The 21,364-nt window shown below is 36.2% G+C and overlaps 1 protein-coding gene and 1 pseudogene across 2 annotated transcripts in view; one reads left to right on the top strand and one right to left on the bottom strand.

Moving 5' to 3' along the window:
• The window catches only part of SLCO1B1 (solute carrier organic anion transporter family member 1B1), a 115,071-nt gene extending 94,268 nt beyond the window's left edge, over positions 1-20,803 (bottom strand). The window contains exons 1-2 of the mRNA XM_010361360.2: positions 20,761-20,803; positions 16,482-16,630 (exon numbers count right to left, since the gene is read on the bottom strand). Of these exons, the coding sequence (XP_010359662.1) occupies positions 16,482-16,565 (84 nt within the window). The 5' untranslated portion in view covers positions 16,566-16,630; positions 20,761-20,803. The remainder of the gene's footprint in view (positions 1-16,481; positions 16,631-20,760) is intronic.
• On the top strand, positions 9,937-10,876 carry LOC115900077 (annotated as a pseudogene). The gene has a single exon (XR_004059756.1). The product of XR_004059756.1 is annotated as a 60S ribosomal protein L6 pseudogene (transcript).
• Positions 20,804-21,364: the final 561 nt, after the last annotated feature.

Here is a 21,364-nt window from a genome sequence, read left to right as displayed (position 1 = left end):
TTAAAATTAGAAAAAAAATAAGTTGAAGAGGAGAAATATTTAAAGAAATAATAAATGAAAATTTTCCAATAATTTACTAAGATTAAAAACAAACAAAAAAATGCAGGCTGAGAGTGCCCATTGAATGCTCAACACAAGAGATAAGTAAGAACACAGACATATTTGGAAGAAGTACATTAAAATTTATGAACATCAAAGACAAGAAAAAAATTTGAAGTCTTTCAGGAAAGTACATCCCTTTTAACAGCAAAAGTGGGTATACAAAAGACAAAGAAACATATTTTTTAAGTATTGAAGTAAAAGAGCATTGAACCCATAATTTTATATTAAGCTAAACAGTCACTCAACTATAAAGATATATATGCTCAAGCATATAAGACCTCAAAAATACTGTAACCAAACACTCACACTGGAAACAATTTTGGAAGAATTGCTTAAATGAAAGAAGAATCAAATTCTGAAGATGTTGCATGAGATTTGTAAAGCAAAGTGAATAAAATACTTGATACATTTTCTCAATGTCTTAAAAAGATAAAACTAAAAACAGGAAAGGAGGTAAAATAGTCATAAGTATCTAAAATTTAAAATTTTAGATTGAAAATCCAGATAGCATCATACTGTATAGACGGTAAGGAGGCATATCAAAGAGTATGTGAACATATGTCTCAGTCTGTTTGGAGTGCTATAAGAAAGTATAGCAAAATACAGCACATAAGAAAACTGTGTACTTTATAAACAATAGAAATTTACTTTTTGCAACTCTTGAGCCTGGGAAATCTGAGATCAAGACATCAACAGATTTGGTATTTGGTAAGAACCATCATCTCACTGCAACCTCACATGTTAGAAGGGGCAAGGAAGCTCTTTGGGTCTCTTTTATAAGGACATTAATTTTGTTCAAGAGGACTCTACTTTCATGAGCTAATGACTTTTCAAAGTCCCCCCGTTCTAATAGAATCACCTTGATGATTATGACTCAACATACAAATTTAGCGGGAAACAAACATTCAGACCATAGAATCATGCTAGAGTGTTTGTCTTGTTATGAGAGAGATAGGCATATAAATTCAAAAAGTATAAGAAAGAATTTTAAGGGAGTATAATAAAGGGGAAAATCAGCATAATAATCTAAGATAGTAAAAACAAGTCTAACTATATCAACAGATACAATAAACATAAGTGGAAAAAATTGCTAGTTTACAGATAAGTAATTTTTAGTTTGCATTTTTCTTCAAAATTTACCTCTGTGCTTTTTATAAGAGATATTACTAAATCATTATCTTTCTTTCAATTAGCAAGGACATACAAGATCTGAATAACACAATTAACAAGACTGACTTCTCAGGCACATATAAAATTATACATCCAACAATTCAAAGAATATGCATTTTTATTAAGTACAGCAGGGAGACTTACAAACATTGATGATGTACTAGGACATAGAGAAGTCTCCACTAATTTCAAAAATTAGTTGTCATAGCTTCCACAATGCAATTATGACAAATATTAGTGGCAAAAAATTTATTGAGAAAGATCTCCAAATATTTGAAGAAAATGTTATTTTTAAACAACTTGTGTATTAATCAAGAAATCACAATGAAATCTTAAGTAAAATGTATAACTGTAAGACAAGAGATAAGAAAATGCAATAAAAAATATATGCTCGTATTTCTGGTTTCTAGCTCTGGAAAACTTCAAGAAGCTGGAGGTTGCCGTTTTATAGTAACAACAAAAAAAACACTGAACCAATTTAAAATGCAACAACTCTTCCTGGGTCTGTAAAAGAGGTGAGGACCAATGGCAAACGACTGCCTTCAAGATTGGAGAGGCAAATCGGTGATTACAAAGAGTCACAGCTTACAGCAGTAGAGACTCACGAACAGAAACCACACAGGAACTAGTGTGAAGGTAGAAATACTTTCACTATACTTGATAAACTGCTAGAGTCTCATTCAGTATGGTTAAGTCAGCACTAAACACTCCAAGGGAACCCAGTCAGTGACCTCCACATTTTGAGTTTTCCCTCCAGGAGCTGTACCAGGTTCTTAGAGTAAATGTTGGAGAAAAATTGTCTTGTTCTTTCAGTAGCATTCGGGGACAAGACGCATTTTGAAATAGACCAGAGCCCTCTGTTTTTAATAGGACTCGTAGTGCTTGCCCTCAGGCAGAACTAGTTTATCAGAGCCTCATAAGATGGTATATTATTAGAACTTAACTGACCCAAGGGAAAGGAAATACCCAACTCCAGCCAATTCTAGTCTTCCATGTGACAGATGGAAAATACAAAAATCCATCTCTCGCTACCAAACCCATTCTGACTAAGAAGGAAAAAAAATACTACAAAACACTTGTGAAGGTTACAGTAGTCCAGAGGCAAAAAAAAAAAAAAAAAAAAAGCCTCTTCTCTCCCACACCTTAGCAACAATTATTAAAGGCCTATGTATAGCATGTTTTACAAAACTCAGTGCATTATGTCTGGATAACCAGAATATATTACAAGTCATCTAAAAGAAAAAATATATAATTTTGAAGAGACAGAGCAAGAATCAGAAACAAACTCAGGTATAGAAAGGATGTTGGATTTATTGGACTGAGAATTTAAAACAACTGTAATGAATATGATAAGCATTCTAGTGGTAAAATAAAGAAGCAGGCAAGAACAGAACAATGAAAGCAGAAAGATAAAAATTTCATTAAAAAACAATATTATAATGTCAAAACACTGTAGCAGAAATGAAGAATGCCTTTGGTAAACATCAGTATACTGCACATGACTGATAAAAGGATATCTGAGATTCAGGATATATGAATTAAAATCTGCAAAACTAAAAAGCAAATAAAAATAGCAAAGACAAAAAATAGAACAAAGTATCAAAAAACTGTGGGCCAGCTACAAAAGGTATAGCCTATACATAATGGAATCACTAAAAGGAGAAATAGAAAGAGACAGAAGAAATATTTGAAACAGTAACAACTGAGAATTTCCCCAAATTAATAGCGGGCAAAAACAAACCACAGATCCTGGAAGTTCATAGAATAAACAGTTGTATAAATGCCCAAAAAGGTACACCTAGTCATGTCATTTTAAAACTATAGAAAATCACAGACAAAGGAAAAAAATACCAAAATAATACAGAGGAAAAAATACCTTCCCCATACCTTGTGTATTTATCCATGTAACATGAAGGAGAAATAAAACTTCCTCTGAGAAATGAAAATGAAAGAACTGTTTTGCTTTAGACCACCCTTGCAAGATGTTAAAAGGAGTTCTTTACAGAAAGATAAAACAGTATAAATCAGAAACTCAGATCTACTTAAAGCGAGGAAATTATTGGAGGAGAAATAAGTGAGCATAAAATATAAATTATTACTTTTCTTATTCTTAATCTATGACATAACTGTTTTTAAAATAGTATCTATAATGTATTTGGTTATGTATGCTGACAAAAAATTGAAATGAATGACAATAATCATACAAGAAATGGAAGGAAAGTATTGGAAATAATTTACTATTATCAGGTACTCACACTACCCATGAAGCGGTATGATGTCATGTGAAAGTGGACTTGCATTATTTGTAAATGTATCTTGCAAACTCCGAGGCAACCACTATGGTAGATATTAATCTAACTACAGTCACACACATCATAATGACATTTAAGTCAATGTTGGATAGCATATACAATGATGGTCCCATAAGATTATAATACCATATTTTTACTTTATCTTTTCTATGCTCAGATATGTTTAGATACACCAATATCACTGTGTTGTAATTCTTACAGTCTTTAGTAAACCACAATAATGTACAGGTTTTGGTAGCCTCAAAGAAATAGCCTATACCATAAGCTTAGGTGTGTAGTAGGCTACAATATCTAGGTTTGTGTATGTACACACTAAGATGTTTGCACAATGACAAAATTATCTAACAATGTATTTCTCATAATGCATTCCTGTTGTTAAATGACACATGACTATATACCAGCAATCACTTTTAACACAAATGATCTAAACGTATTAATTAAAAGACTGAAATTGACACAGTAGATCAAATAACAAGAACCATATGTTCTTGTCCATAGACAACATATGGACTTGAACCATATGTTCAAGTCCATATGTTGTCTACATGAAACCCACTTTAAATATATAAACACATAGAGATTAAAAGTAAACATGATCTTTTGAAGGAGACTAGGCATTCTGGTTTTTGGAATTTTCAGCCTTTTTGCGCTGGTATTTTCTTGTCTTCGTGGATTTATCTACCTTTGGTCTTGGTGTTGGCAACTTTCAGATGGGGTTTTTGTGTGGGCATCCTTTCCGTTGATGTTGATACTATTCCTTTCTGTTTGTTAGTTTTCCTTCTAACAGTCAGGACCCTCAGCTGCAGGTCTGCTGGAGTTTGCTGGAGGTCCACTCCAGACCTCGTTTGCCTAGGTATCACCAGCGGAGGTTGCAGAACAGCAAAGATTGCTGCCTGTTCCTTCCTCTGGAAGCTTCATTCCAGAGGCGCACCCACCAGATGCCAGCGAGAGCTCCCCTGCATGAGGTGTCTGTTGACCCCTGCTGTGAGGTGTCTCCCAGTCAGGAGGCACAGGGGTCAGGGACCCACTTAAGGAGGCAGTCTGTCCCTTAGCAGAGCTTGAGAATGGTGCTAGGAGATCCACTGCTCTCTTCAGAGCCAGCAGGCAGGATAGTTTAAGTCAGCAGAAGCTGCACCCACAGCCGCCTCTTCTCCCAGGTGCTCTGTCCCAGATAGAGGGAATTTTATATATAAGCCCGCGACTGGGGCTGCTGCCTTTCTTTAAGACATGCCCTGCCCACAGAGGAGGAATCTAGAAAGGCAGTCTGGCTACAGGGGCTTTGTGGAGCAGTGGACTCCAAACCAGTTCAAACTTCCTAGTGGCTTTGTTTACACTGTGAGGGAAAAGTACCTACTCAAGCCTCAGTAATGGCAGACACCCCTCCCCCTACCAAGCTCGAGCATCCCAGGTCAACTTCAGACTGCTGTGCTGGCAAGGAGAATTTCAAGCCAGTGGATCTCAGCTTGCTGGGTTCTATGGGGGTGGGATCTGTTGAGCTACACCAAGTGGCTCCCTGGCTTCAGCCCCTTTTCCAGGGGAGTGAATGGTTCTGTATTGCTGGTGTCCCATGCACCACTTGGGTTTAAAAAGAAAATCATGCAGCTATCTCAGTGTCTGCACAAATGGCCACCCAGTTTTGTGCTTGCAACCCAGGGCCCTGGTGGTGTAGGCACCCGAGGGAATCTTCTGGTCTGCAAGTGGTGAAGACTGTGGGAAAAGCATAGTATCCAGACCAGAATGCACCATTTCTCATAGCACAGTCCCTCATGGCTTTCCTTGGCTAGGGAAGGAAGTTTCCCTACCACTTGCACTTCCCAGGTGACGTGATAACCCACCCTGTTTCAGCTTGCCTTCTGTCAGCTGCACCCACTGTCTAACAAGTCCCAATGAGATGAGCTGGGTACCTCAGTTGGAAATGCAGAAATCACCCACCTTCTGCATTGATCTTTTTGGGAGCTGCACACTGCAGCTGTTATAAAATCTCTCAATAAACTAGATATTGATGAAACATATCTCAAAATAATAAGAGCTATTTATGACAAACCCACAGTCAATATCATACTGAATGGGTGAAAGCTGGAAGCATTCCCCTTGATTTGTTTTTTTTTGTTTTTTTTTTTTTTTGTTTTGTTTTGTTTTTTTTTTTGAGACGAAGTCTCACTCTGTCACCCAGGCTGGAGTGCAGTGGCCGGATCTCGGCTCACTGCAAGCTCCGCCTCCCAGGTTTATGCCATTCTCCTGACTCAGCCTCCCAAATAGCTGGGACTACAGGCACCCGCCACCTTGCCCGGCTAGTTTTTTTGTATTTTTTAGTAGAGACGGGGTTTCACCATGTTAGCTGGGATGGTCTCAATCTCCTGACCTCATGATCCACCCATCTCGGCCTCCCAAAGTGCTGGGATTACAGGCTTGAGCCACCGCACCTGGCCAGCATTCCCTTTGAAAACTGGCACAAGACAAGGATGTCTTCTCTCACCACTCTTATTCAACATAGTATTGGAAGTTCTGGCCAGGGCAATCAGGCAAGAGAAAGAAATAAAAAAATATTCAAATAAGAAGAGAGGAAATCAAATTGTCTTTGTTTGCAGATGATATGATTGTATATTTAGAAAACCCCATTGTATCAGTCCAAAATCTCCTTAAACTGATAAGAAACTTCAGCAAAGTCTCAGGATACAAAATCAATATGTAAAAATCACAAGCATTCCTATACACCAATAATAGACAGAGAGCCAAATCATGAGTGAACTCCCATTCACAACTACTACAAAGAGAATAAAATAACTAGGAATACAACTTACAAGGGATGTGAAGGAACTCTTCAAGGAGAACTACAAACCACTGCTCAAGGAAATAAGAGAGGACACAACCAAATGGAAAAACATTTCATGCTCGTGGATATGAAGAATCAATATCATGAAAATGACCATACTGCCCAAAGTAATTTATAGATTCAATGCTATCCCCATCAAGCTACTGCTGACTTTCTTCACAGAATTAGAAAAAACTACTTTAAATTTCATATGGAACCAATAAAAAGCCTGTATAGCCAAGACAATTCTAAGCAAAAAGAACAAAGCAGGAGGCATCACACTTCCTGACTTCAAACAATACAAGCCTCCAGTAACCAAAACAGCATGGTACTTTTACCAAAACAGATATATAGACCAATGGAACAGAACAGAGGCCTCAGAAATAATGCCATGTATCTGCAACCATCTGATCTTTGACATATCTGATCCAAAAAAGCAATGGAAAAAGGATTCCCTATTTAATATATGGTGTTGGGAAAACTGGCTAGCCATATACAGAAAATGAAAACTGGACCCCTTTCTTATGCCTTATTCAAAAATTAACTCAAGATGGATTAAAGACTTACACATAAGACCTAACACCATAAAAACCCTAGAAGAAAACCTAGGCAATACCATTCAGGACATAGGCGTGGACAAATACTTCGTGACTAAAACACAAAAAGCAATGACAACAAAAGCCCAAATTGACAAATGAGATCTAATTAAACTAAAAAGCTTCTGCACAGCAAAAGAAACTATCATCAGAGTGAACAGGTAACCTACAGAATGGGAGAAAATTTTTACAATCTATCCATCTGACAAAGAGCTAATATCCAGAATCTACAAAGAACTTAAACAAATGTACAAGAAAAACAAACAAACAAACAATGCTATCAAAAAGTGGGTGAAGGATATGAACAGACACTTCTCAAAATAAGACATTTATGTGGCCAACAAACCTATAAAAAAAGCTCATCATCCATCACTGGTTATTAGAGAATGCAAATCAAAACCACAATGAGATACCATCTCATGCCAGTTAGAATGGAGATCATTAAAAAGTCAGGGAACAACAGATGTTAGAGAGGATGTGGAGAAATAGGAATGCTTTTACCCTGTTGGTGGGAGTGTAAATTAATTCAAGCATTGTGGAAGACAGCGTGGCAATTCCTCAGGGATCTAGAACCAGAAATACCATTTGACCCAGTAAACCCATACTGGGTATATACCCATAGGATTATAAATCATTCTACTATAGAGACACATGCACATGTATGTTTATTGCAGTACTATTCCCAATAGCAAAGACTTGGAACCAACCCAAATGCTCATCAATAATTGACTGGATAAGTAAAATGTGCTACATATACACCATGGAATACTATGCAGCTGAGAGGTGACAATGTGCTAGCAGCCCTCACTTGCTCTCAACCCCTCCTCTGCCTCAGTGTCCACTCTGGCCACACTTGAGGAGCCCTTCAGCCCACCGCTGCACTGTGGGAGCCCCTCTCTGGGCTGGCTGAGCTGACTCCCTCTGCTTGTGGGGAGGTATGGAGGGAGACGCATGGGCAGGAACTGGGGCTGCATGTGGTGCTCGTGGGCCAGTGTGAGTTCCGGATGGGCGCGGACTCAGTAGACCCCGCACTCTGAGCAGCCAGTTGGTGCCACTGGCCCCAGGCAGTGAGGGGCTTAGCACCTGGGTCAGCAGCTGTGGAGGGTGCACTGGGTCCCCTAGCACTGCTGGCCTGTCCATGCGGCACTTGAATTATCACGGGGCCCCAGCTGCCTCCCTGCAGGGCAGGGCTCATGACCTGCAGCCCACCATGCCCAAGTCCTACCCTCCCCCCACCGCCAGTGAGCTCCTGCATGGCTTGAGCTTCCCGGGTGGGTGCCCCCCCGGCTCTGCAGCGCCAGGTCCCATCGACTGCTCAAGGGCTGAGGAGTGTGGGCACACGGCGCGGGACTGGCGGGCAGCTCTGCCCATAGTCCCAGTGCAGGATCCACTAGGTAAAGCCAGCTGGGCTCCTGAGTTAGGTGGGGACTTGGAGAACTTTTATGTCTAGCTGGTGGATTGTGTATGCATGAATCAGCACTATGTGTCTAGCTCAAGGTTTGTAAACACACCAATCAGCACCCTGTCTCTAGCTCAAGGTTTGTAAATGCACCCATCAATGCTCTGTGTCTCAGTAATCTAGTGGGGACTTGGAGAACTTTTGTGTCTAGCTAGAAGATTGTAAATGCACCAATCAGCACTTTGTGTCTAGCTAAAGGATTGTAAATGCACCAATCAGCACTCTGTGTCTAGTTAAAGGTTTGTAAATGCACCAATCAGTGCTCTGTGTGTAGCTAATCTAGTGGGGACTTGGAGAACTTTTGTGTCTAGCTAAAGGATTGTAAATGCACCAATCAGCACTTTGTGTCTAGCTCAAGGTTTGTAAACACACCAATCAGCACCCTGTCAAAATGAACCAATCAGCTTTCTGTAAAATGGGCCAATAAGCTCTCTGTAAAATGGACCAATCAGCAGGATGTGGGTGGAGTTGCATAAGGGAATAAAAGCAGGCTGCCTGAGCCAGCAGTGGCAACCCGCTCTGGTCCTGTTCCATGGTGTAGAAACTTTGTTCTTTCACTCTTTGCAATAAATCTTGCTGCTGTGCACTCTCTGGGTCTGTGCCACCTTTATGAGTTGTAACACTCACTGCAAAAGTCTGCAGCTTCACTCCTGAAGCTAGTGAGACCCTGAACCCACTGGGAGGGACGAACAACTCCAGACAGGAGGAACGAACAACTCCAGACGCACCACCTTTAAGAGCTGTAACACTCACCATGAGGGTCTGCAGCTTCACTCCTGAAGTCAGTGAGACCACGAACCCACCAGAAGGAAGAAACTCCAGACACATCTGAACATCTGAAGGAACAAACTCCAGACGCACCATCTTTAAGAACTGTAACACTCACTGCGAGGGTCCGTGGCTTCATTCTTGAAGTCAGCAAGACCAAGAACCCACCAATTCTGTACACACAGCCACAGGAAAGAATGAGTTTATGTCCTTTGCAGGGACATAGATGAAGCTGGAAACCATCATTCTCAGTAAACTAACATAGGAGCAGAAATCCAAACACCACATGTTCTCACTCATAAGTGGGAGTTAAACAATGAGAACACATGGACACAGGGAGGGGAACATTACACACCAGCACCTGTTGGGGGTTGGGGGGCTAGGGGAAGAGTAGCATTAGGATAAATACCTAATGTAGATGATGGGTTGATGGGTGCAGCAAACCACCATGGCATGTGTTTACCTGTGTAACAAACGTGCACGTTCTGCACATGTATCCCAGAACTTGAAGTATAATTTTTTAAAAAAGTAAAGAAGTGGAGAAAAACATTCCGTGGCAATAATAACCAAAACAAAGCAAGACAATCTAAATTAATTTTGGACACAGCAGACTCTAAAGCAAGGAAATTAACAGCGGTAAAAAAGGGGCATTACAAAATGATAAAGGAGTCAATTCTTAAAAAGACATAACACTTCTGCTCTTTCCCATCTTGCAAGATGGCGGGTGAAAAAGTTGAGAAGCCAGATACTAAAGAGAAGAAACCCGAAGTCAAGAAGGCTGATGCTGGTGGCAAGGTGAAAAAGGGTAACCTCAAGGCTAAGAAGCCCAAGAAGGGGAAGCCCCATTGCAGCTGCAACCCTGTCCTTGGCAGAGGAATTGGCAGGTATTCCTGATCTGCCATGTATTCCAGAAAGGCCATGTACAAGAGGAAGTACTTAGCCGCTAAATCCAAGGTTGAAAAGAAAAAAAAGGAGAAGGTTCTTGCAACTCTTACAAAACCAGTTGGTGGTGACAAGAACGGCGGTACCCGGGTGGTTAAACTTCGCAAAATGCCTAGATATTATCCTACTGAAGATGTGCCTCGAAAGCTGTTGAGCCACGGCCAAAAACCCTTCAGTCAGCACGTGAGAAAACTGAGAGCCAGCATTACCCCCGGGACCATTCTGATCATCCTCACTGGACGCCACAGGGGCAGGAGGGTGGTTTTCTTGAAGCAGCTGGCTAGTGGCTTGTTACTTGTGACTGGACCTCTGGTCCTCAATCGAGTTCCTCTACGAAGAACACACCAGAAATTTGTCATTGCCACCTCAACCAAAATCGATATCAGCAATGTCAAAATCCCAAAACATCTTACTGATGCTTACTTCAAGAAGAAGAAGTTGTGGAAGCCCACACACCAGGAAGGTGAGATCTTCGACACAGAGAAAGAGAAATACGAGATTACAGAGCAGCGCAAGATTGATCAGAAAGCTGTGGACTCACAAATTCTACCAAAAATCAAAGCTGTTCCTCAGCTCCAGGGCTACCTGTGATCTGTTTTTGCCCTGACGAATGGAATTTATCCTCACAAATTGGTGTTCTAAATGTCTTAAGAACCTCATTAAATAGCTAACTACCAAAAAAAAAAAAAAAAAAAAAAAAAAAAAAAAAAAAAAAGACATAACACTTCTTAACATAGAGGCACCAAACAACAGAGCAGTAAACTACCTGAAGTAAAAGCTAGTGGAAATACAAGGAGAAATAAATGAATACACTATGGTACTTGGAGACTCTACACCTCTCTAGAAATGGAAAGATACAGCAGGTAAAAACAGGAAGAACATGATTGACCTTAACAATATTATCAATTAACTGGACATGATAAACATCTACATGTTATTTCATCCAACAACAGCAGAATACACATTCTTCGTAAGCTTACATGGAACAGTCACCAAGATATATCACAGCCTAAGCCATAAAACACACCTTAACACATTTAAACTAATAGAGGTTGTAGTGACAACAATGAAATTAAGCTAGAATATAACAGAAAGATAACTGGAAACATATCAAAATATGTGGAGATTAACTACCACACTTTTAAGTAACATATGAGTCAAAAGAAATCTGAAGAAAAATTTTAAAACATTTTGAAAAAAATAAGATTAAACATACAAATGATCAAAATTTGTGAAAGGTAGCAAAATCAAGGCTTAGAGATTTATTACACTGAATGTATATATTAGAAAATAAGAAAACTCTACAATCAATATCTAAGTTTCCACCTTGGGAAAATCAAAAAGAAAAGCAAATTAAATTTTAACTAAGCACAAGAAAAAATAGAATAAAAATTAGATTAAATTACAAGCAGGAAATCAATACAGAAAATTGACACAACCACAGGTTAATTCTTTAGAAAGATTAATAAAATTGACCCAGCCAGGTTACCTAAGAAAATAAGGGAAGACACAAATTACTAATAACAGAAATAAAGAAGGGTACATAACTACAGATCCTATATACATGAAAAGGATAATAAAGAAATACTATAAGCAATACTCTGCCTACAACTATAATAACCTATATAAAATAGACCAATATATTGAAAGACACAATCTACCAAAATTTGTACAAGAATAAATAGACAATATTAAAAAGACTATTTCTGTTTAAGAAATTGAACTGCTTTTAATAACTTTCCAAAACAGAAAGAAACACGCCTACATGGTTTCACTGATGAATTCTACCAAATACTTAAAAATTAATTTATATCAATTCTCTATAATTTTTTTCAGAGTTTAGAAGCAGAAAAATACTTCCTATCTCATTTATTGAGGCCAACATTACCCTAATACCAAGACCAGACAAAGATATTACAAATAAGTCCTTAAACTGATAAAATATATTTCAAAAATAAATGTACTAAAACTTGGAAATAGGCAAATGTAACCAGCCCCACTTGCATTCAGCAATGGATTTCATGATAATATAATATTTATAAGAATCAAGGAACACAAACAAATACCAAAATAAAATACCATTTTATGCCTACTTAAATTGCAAAAATCTAGAAGTCACATAATTCCAAATGTTGGAGCGAATGTATACTCCAATTTTCATTTACATATTACTTGTGATCAAATAAATTAATGTAGTCACTTTAAAAAGAAACAGCTTCCAGCTGTAATGACTCATACCTGTAATTCCAGCACTTTGGGAGGCCAAGGCGGGCAGATTACTTGAGCCTAATTACTCAAGACCAGCCTGGCAACAAGGTAAAACCTCATCTCTACTAAAAATACAAAAAAAAAAAAAAAAAAAAAAAAAAAGCTATGTGAAGTGGCATGTGCCTGTAGTTCCAGCTACTCAGGAGGTGGGAGAATCACTTGAGCCTAGGAGGTGGAGTTTGCGGTGAGCCAAGATTATGCCACTGCACTTCAGCCTGAGTGACAGAGGCCCTGTCTCAAAAAAAGGGCAGCAACTATAATTCTATTATGTTGGAACTTTCCAGTTTATTGAGTTTCTATGTAACACTGTGCTAAGCACCTTATAAATATCCTGACAACTCTGAGATAAATATTATTTCAATTTATTAATTTTCTAGCTTATGGATGTCATGACCTGTGAGTTGGGTCTCTTGACGACAACGAAATGGTTGGGTCTTGCTTCTTTATCCAACTTGCTATTCTATGCCTTTTAAGTGTGGGCATTTAACCCATTTACATTCAAGATTAATATTGATACATGAAGATTTGATTCTGTCATAGTGTTATTAGCTGGTTATTATGTTGACTTGATTGCATAATTGCTTTATAATGTCAGTGGGCTCTGTAGTTAAGTCCATTTTTGTGATGACAGGTATCACTCTTTCATTTCCATGTTTAGGACTCCCTTAAGCATCTCTTGTAAGACAGGTCTAATGGTAACAAATTTTGTTAGCATTTGCTCGACTGAAAAGAATATTTTTTCTTTACTTATGAAGCTTAGTTTGGCAGAATATAAAATTCTTAGCTGAAATTTCTTTTCTTTTTTTTTTTTTTTTTTTTTGAGACGGAGTCTTGCTCTGTCGCCCAGGCTGGAGTGCAGTGGCCGGATCTCAGCTCACTGCAAGCTCCGCCTCCCAGGTTCACACCATTCTCCTGCCTCAGCCTCCCGAGTAGCTGGGACTATCCCCAATCTCTTCTAGCTTGTAGAAAGATCTATTGTTAGACTGATGGGGCTCCTTTTGTAAGTGACCTGCCCCTCCTCTCTAGCTGCCTTTAAGATTTTTTTCTTTCATGTTTACCTTGGAGAATCTGATGATTATGTGTCTTGTGGATGGCCATCTTGTATAGTATCTTGAAGGGATTCTTTGAATTTTTTGAATTTGCATATTGACCTCTCTAGCAAGATTGGGATATTTTTCACGGACTATGTCCTCAAATACGTTTTCCAAGTTGCTTACTCTTTCTCCTTCTCTTGTAGGAATGCCAATGAGTCACAGGTTTAGTCTCTTTACATAATTCCATATTTCTCAGAGATTTTGTTCATTAATATTTTTCTTTTAATCTTGTCTGCTTGTGTTGATTCAAATGGGTAATCTCAAACTCTGAGATTCTTTGTTAAGCTTGGTCTATTTTGTTGTTAATTACTATAATTGTATTATGAAATTCCTGTAGTAAAATATTTAATTTCAGAAGTCAATTTTGATTCTTTCTTAAAATGACTATGTCATTTTTAAACCTTGAATTGTTTTCCTGTTTTCTTTGGATTGTGTTTAAATCTTCTCCTGTATCTTGTTGAGTTTAAATTTGAAGAGAAGAAATGACGAGCGTAATGATGAAGCGTATACTAGCAGGTTCTATGTAGTGTAGTTAGTTCAGTACAAAAATTGAGGAGAAGGGGCAGAAAAGAATCCAAGTATTTGATTTCTGAAAGTATTGTTTTTATTTACATGGATACATTATCAATTTGCACTTATACATTGCCGCCTGCTGAGTCTGTATATGTAAGTAAGTAACAACATGTATATTTGGGTGTGTGCATGCATGTTAGCAAGTGTTAGAATCCATGGTTGCTTGACACTCAATAATTTAATCTTAAGATACTTTTTTAGAAGTAGGGGGAAGTTATTAAAGAGAGCACTTATAAAACCCTGCTTGCCATAACATCTTGAGGGTACTAATATTACAAAAATCCACATTTATTTTAGCGATATGGGATAGAGTTGAGAGCATAGGATTTGGAATCAGATTGCCTGAGTTCAGACCTTCAGTGTACACAATTACCAACTTTGAGGCCTAGGAGAAGGCCACTTCTATGTCTAGGTTTTTTCACCTGAAAAGGGGAGATGATAGCATCCAGTTGATAGAATTGTGGTAAGAAAAAAATCTGTTAGCAAAAGTAAAACACTAAACCAATGTCTGGCATATATAGTAAATGCTCGATAAATGTTACCTACTATTATTAAGGTTTCTCTCATCTTTTTTTATGCTCCTGAATTGCATTTGTTTTACCATTATGTTTTCATTATCTTTCTATCTATTGAAATATCTCTAATTCATAATATTTCAAATACAGAAAATTAAGAAATCAGATGATAAAATGTAATTTAATGAAAGTAAAAGTCAATATATTTTCAGCATCTTTTGTTAATACTTTGAAGTCCTAAACTTCATAAAAAATTAAAATACCTTTCATTTAAAAAATTTTGTGGCATTATGTTTTCATTCCTCATGAATAAAAAGTAAGCTCAGAAATGCAACAGACTTCAACTACAGGCACACAAGTCTTTACAGAATTATTGTAAAATGATTGTTGAGTTTAATATTCTTTCTCAACAACATATCAATGTTAACAATTTAAGTTAGTGAAAATATTATTTTAAATATCACTTGTAGACATGATTAACCAATTTAGCAATGTTTCTGAAATACCAGCATTAGTGATGTCAGTCTTATCCCAGTATCTTCCTCTAGCTCTGGTCATCTTCACTGGGCTGCAGTTAAGGTCCTTTCCATACAATGCTAATTCCCTAACTCCCAGCTTCTCCAGATATGCTATAAGGGATCACTCTGGAAATGTTATTACTCCAGGCAATTTGCTGCTATTTTGCTGTTTCATATGTAAGTGAAATCACTGTAACACTCAGTATTTCAAAATAAAAACAATTCAACACATTATGTTACCCTTAGAATATAGAACATAATTCACTTGCATTAACCAGTACTTTTTCCTTATGTCTGCCATTCTGCCTAAATAATACTCAAATATTTCATCAGAGAAGACTTTATCAGTGATCTCAGAAAACAAATTTTATGTTCCCTGGACGAAGTTAAAAGGAACCTTTTATAACATTATTGCAATCGACTCCAATCTTGGTGGTCTTTATTCAGCTGTATAAGACTACAAATTTGACTAAATAAAAAATGTAAAACATTTGCTAAAAGGTGACCCTTATTTATTTCTTGATTTCCTCAAGACTTCCGTATGGGGATTTAAAGGCTTTGACTTGGGTTCCAGGGTTTTCAATTCACAATGTAGATGACTTCAGGTAAGTTTCTTAACTTTTCTGAGTCTTGGCTTCCCATTTAGCATTGTGCTTAGGAGTACTCCTTCCTGTTTATAAAAATGCCAGCATCACTTAACACCTCACCTGTATCATTTAATACAGTTTGTGTCAAAAGCAAAAGGCAGAATTATTACTTTTATCAGCTCGCAAATGAAAAAATTAAATATCTTTTCTAAATCATCAAACAGGTCTTTGGGCCAGGTTTTTGACTGTCATAGACTTCTGTTCCATGAGCCTAAATTCTGATAATTAAAAAAATTATCAGAATTTTTTTAAATGCTGTTTTTTTTTAAAAAGAATTTTTAAATAAGACAGTATCACAAAGTGAGTCCCAAGACATTAATATGCTAAGTTATCATAGATAACATTAATTAGATCATTAATGTTAATTCCAAGAATTTTTAACATATTATTCATTGTGCATTTTTTATTTTAATCACATTCATAAATATCTCGTGATCAATCCAAAACCAAAGAGAAGCTATCAAAATATTTCTACATTTTCTACATTGATAAACTTTTAAGTATCAAAAATTTCACCAAAGAAATACTTGATCAGATTAAAAGATTGGTTGAAATGAAGGTATGAATCATTATGTTAATATTTCAATGTATGCTTCAATTGAAAATCATAATTTGAAATATAATATTCTTTTTAACAACTTGCTTTCTATACTTTAAATTTCCCTGTTTACTTATTTTAGCTCAAAAACATAAAACTTATTCTACCTTCAATCCATTGCAGTATCTTGTTTTCTTATTCTCTGAAGATTGTGCCTCTGCTGTTTTATCCAAATGTTGATTTTGGTCCATGATTGAAATATAGATATCATATGAATATTTTCAGTTGTTGTTGATGCTTCGTTTGAAACAATCACCTATTAAGGAAGAAAAAATATAGTTTATTTTATTTTTTACAATATATAATTTAGAAATAAGAAAAGTCACAAGGCCATCATCAGTCAATCAACCATTCACTAACATTCACTCAGGGTCTACTATGTCTTGACCACTCTGCTAGATCAATGCTGGACACAAAAGTAGGAAAGACAAAGACAATAACAAATTCTAGCCTAAGGATATTATGACTTAACAGAAAAATAAATTTGTGGAGAGAAATTTGAAACAAATAAGTAATATAGAATCACACATCAGATTACATGAACATTTTAAATTATAGAAACTTAAATTATCTTTTCTACACATCTATATTGTAAAATTTATAAAAGCAAATATATGTTTTCTTTATCCTTATAGTTTTAAAATGTGCCAATTAGTCTCTTGCACAGAGTAGATATTCAAAATGGATACAAAAACAATATAAACAATTAAATCAGAATGGCCTCAGAGAGTTTAATAAAGGAGACACCACTGGAATCAGGCTCAAAAAGCAGACAGAATTTGGATTTGTTAAAAAGAGCAAAGTGTACTCCTAGTACTTCTCAGGGCAACTCTGGTATTGCTTGACTTTACCACCATCATGATGTTACTTTATTTTGATTTTGTTCATTTATGTTCCAAGAGAAAATGCATATAGTTGAAAACGCAAATTAAAAAAAAAAAACAAAGATTCTTCCTCTAACTCTTGTCCCCTTATCCAGAAATATAATATGCATTTTTCAGTAAGTACATAATATTTTCCTTTTCAACACAAGTGCTAGCATACCTTAAACATTATTATCTACCTTTTTATCTTTTCTATATACTTAACTTTTGTATTAATAAAAGTCTTTCTCATTTTTCTTATGGTAGCAGGGTATTAAGTTGTCCATAATATATGTAACTGGTTCTATATTAATCAGCATTTAGGTTGTACCTAATCATTTCATATTAAAGATGTTCTTAATATATCATATGCCATTTTGGTTTTATGTGGCCATATGTGCAGAATAAGTTCAACAACTAGAGTTTTGGAGTCAATGTATAAGGGAAATTGTTATTTTGAAAGCCATTAAGGTCCTATTTTAAAGACTAGTAAAATGACTTAACTTTTTACTTCAGCTGACTCTTTTATATAGAATATAATATGTTCTTCATGGAGTTTTAGAAATACATTCTTGTTCATATGTGTGTAAACAATACATATTTATGTATCTAAGATATCTATATAAGCAGACACAGCATAGATACATGATTTTTAATAGGGCACTAATTATACAATATGTCTAATATATGTTATATGTACAGTTGATACTTGTTACACTAGTTATGTTTAATAAAGTTGCTGGGAGCACTGAATCAGCAAATATTGAACCATTGTTCCTTGGAGAGATGTCAGGGTAGTTACGTGCCTGTGTGCCTCTGGTCACAATATTTTTGTAAAATGTTCAATAGAGAACTGTGTTTTATGTATGTTTTGTTTAAAGACACTTTATTTAATACACACTCTTGATTCATTAACATTGAATTAGTTGTCAATAACACTGTAGTTCAGGCTTAGAGGAAGCTTATACAGCATATGTGTCTTTTCCCTGGGTTACTCTCATGCACCGGACAGCACTTCAGCACCATCTTTGGGGCCCATTTGAAACATTAAACTCAGAAACACAAAACACAAAAGTGCCAAAAATGTGGCAACAAAAACACTGTGAAAAGGATATTTGTTTATCATATGTGAGCTGAAACAAGAAGACAGAGCTTTGCTTTGTTCAACCTCAGTTAGGAACATGGCAGCTCAAATTTTTCACCACTTTGCACATGCATGTGAACGCCCATGAAAATCCAGCAGTATTGATTTTGATGTCACAAAGGAATTTTAGTGAGTAGACAAATTTTCTTACATAGAATTTGTGAATAATGAGGCTCGACTCCATATTTCATTCACTAATTTATTCAACAAGGGCTTATTGATTCTGAATAATGTAAATATTATAATACATATTTAAGGGATAGTTCATAAATGTGGAAGTAATAAATAGGATTTTATCACTTATGTATATGTGAGTATATATAAACATATGGTTGAATACAGAAACCCATATATGTGCACCTCTAAGTGAACTCCAATTATTACATTTTGTGTACGTGTGTGTTTTATGCATGGCTGTACCTAAATATGTCAGGTTTCTGGGTTCAGTGAGGTGAGGAAAAAGTCAATGGCTGGGTAGTCTCAAGGTAATAAACTGTCCTTTGATAAATTTCACCCCACTTTTTCCATGAATATCTGTTTCTATTTCTTTCTTCATAATTTAAATATTAGGAAATCCCTCTTTTTAAAAAAAATTATGTAATAGCAAATATCTTTGTATGACTTGCAAGGTGGATACTCTTCCCTTAGTTTTAGGCTTTTATTTTCTCTCTACTAACAAATATTCTTGAAGTCTTGAAGGCTATTGTCCCACCACTCCAAACCACCTGGTTTATTTCAATTGATTAACTTCTGTTTGTCCTGTCTCCCACCTTTCTTTCTATCCTATGTATTTATTCTAAGAACCTTTCAAAGATCCCTTTAACCACACAAAATAAAATTCATAGTTTCTATTTGAGGGTCTTCACAACCTAAACCAAGCCTGTGATTTTAGAACCATTCTCAAAATACCCATAGCACCTGCAGACACATCGAACTACAGTTCCAAGAACAAAGTTTTCTGCCCTCCTGTATGTTTCTTTCAATCCTGAATGTCGTTTTCCATCTCTTGGTTGTAATGCTGATCCAAATTGTACCTCTTCAATATTTTCATACTTACCTCCTGTTGATATTATCTCTCACCCTGCTGTGCCAGTGGAGAATATACCCAAAGTCATTACTTTTCTTTGTATTTCCCCTACTTCCCCAGACAACTATTCCACATCTCTCTCCTAGATCTTCAGATAAAATATGGAGAAAAAAAAGGTGGACACTTTGTTCCTCACGTCACCAAAATGTTAAATAAGTAACTACAAAGTAACTAGAAAGTTGGAATATTAATTTAGGCTTGACTAAATGCCACACTTTCTAATTCATCTTGACATTTAACATATTTTTCTCTGAACATATTTTTTTGTCTTAAAATTCAAATGATTTACATAAATGAATTTTGAGGACACCGTTTGTTTATAAGATAGATAGAGCCATAGGCATTTGGATTTAGTATTGCATCTCTTCCCTGAATAATTCAGTTCTTCCAAATCTGATAGGAGTGGGGTGCAGGGCAGAATCTTATCAGCCTCTACTTATCTGTGTCAAGCTTTTAATACTTAATGGGTTACAGAAAACTGGTTTAGGCAAAGTGACCCAATTTCTACCATGTACCTATGCAACTGAGGAGAAAAAGGAAAAACAGCATTTGCTAACTTCTTAGACCTTTTATAGGGGAGACATCCCCCATCTCCACCTTACTTTCACAATAAAAACAATTGTCTTACCAAGGCAGACACTTTTCTGAATTGGAGAAGGGAATTAATACTTATCGAGGCCTTAGTTCATGCCAAAAACTGTGCTGAGAACACTTTTTGCTTATTTAATTGGAGATAAATTATCTAGAAAATATATTTCCCTTCACCCTGTATCAAACTTGAGTTGAAACAAGGAAGTTGAGGTGGTTGTGTGACTTTGAGACACCTATTTTTTTGTTTGCCAATTAACTCTTCCCTCTACTCCCACCCTTGGCCGCCTTCATCCAGTTAAGAAGACATCAAAGAAATAAGGAGTCTCGTGTGATCAGTCAATGTAGTTGATAAAAATAATTATCCTGTAGCATATTTTAAGAAGGTAACTAGAGCTTCATTTTTGTGACTTGATTTTTATTTGTTTAGAAATTAATAAGACCAAGATTTGAAACTTTATATTTAAATATATAAAGGTATTATTTTCTCTACTTTATTTTTAACAGTCAAAAAATCTGAGGCTCTTCTACTCCCGGAAGGAATATTTACCATGTTTTGAGAACTCAGAATGTAAGCATGTGGAAGACACAGAGCATAAAATTTGTAATATTTATCAAGACCATCAAAATCTTTTTCCATGAAATTAGTGAAAATTTCTTACATAAAATATATGTTAAAATTAGAGAATCTCAATGGTTCTTACCTGGACTTAGAATCCTACAGCAACTGCAACAAGTCCACCCTTTATTCCTCTTAAAATAGTTGGCTTTTTGAAGACAAGTCCAGTGATGATTAACCATCTTATTATGTCATTGCTCTAGTCAAACAGATGAAACCTAGTTAGTTTTAAGAGTTCACTCCAGCTGCCAATATTTAAAGATTATATTTCTCAGAATTCTCACATTATATTATGTTAATCTTAACAAGTCAACCTTACTTTTGGGAATGGCTTTTACTTGTTTATTCAATTAAGTTGGTGGCATAAGATTTTTTTCTTTAAAAATATGAATACAATAAATTATTCAAGGTACTCAAAACTTCCAAATAGGAAATAATTTAAGACACATAAAAATATTCTTACAGGTTACACTGGCATTTACAAATTAAAATATACCCTCTTTGCTTGGTACATAGGTATGGTTTTAATATAGTATATATGGAGACTGGATATACCATCTGGAATAGGAAAGTCCAAATTAACTGCAAGACCATTTTTCTGAATAACGAAAATTAAGACTGCTTTGCACGATAGATTATTTACATCAAAACCTGAAATTATTAATACCACAGTTTCCTTTTATTGACTT

This window comes from Rhinopithecus roxellana, chromosome 10 (genome assembly GCF_007565055.1).
Source record: "Rhinopithecus roxellana isolate Shanxi Qingling chromosome 10, ASM756505v1, whole genome shotgun sequence".
NCBI classification, from domain to species: Eukaryota; Metazoa; Chordata; class Mammalia; order Primates; family Cercopithecidae; genus Rhinopithecus; species Rhinopithecus roxellana.
This window is presented reverse-complemented; position numbering and strand designations above follow the sequence as displayed.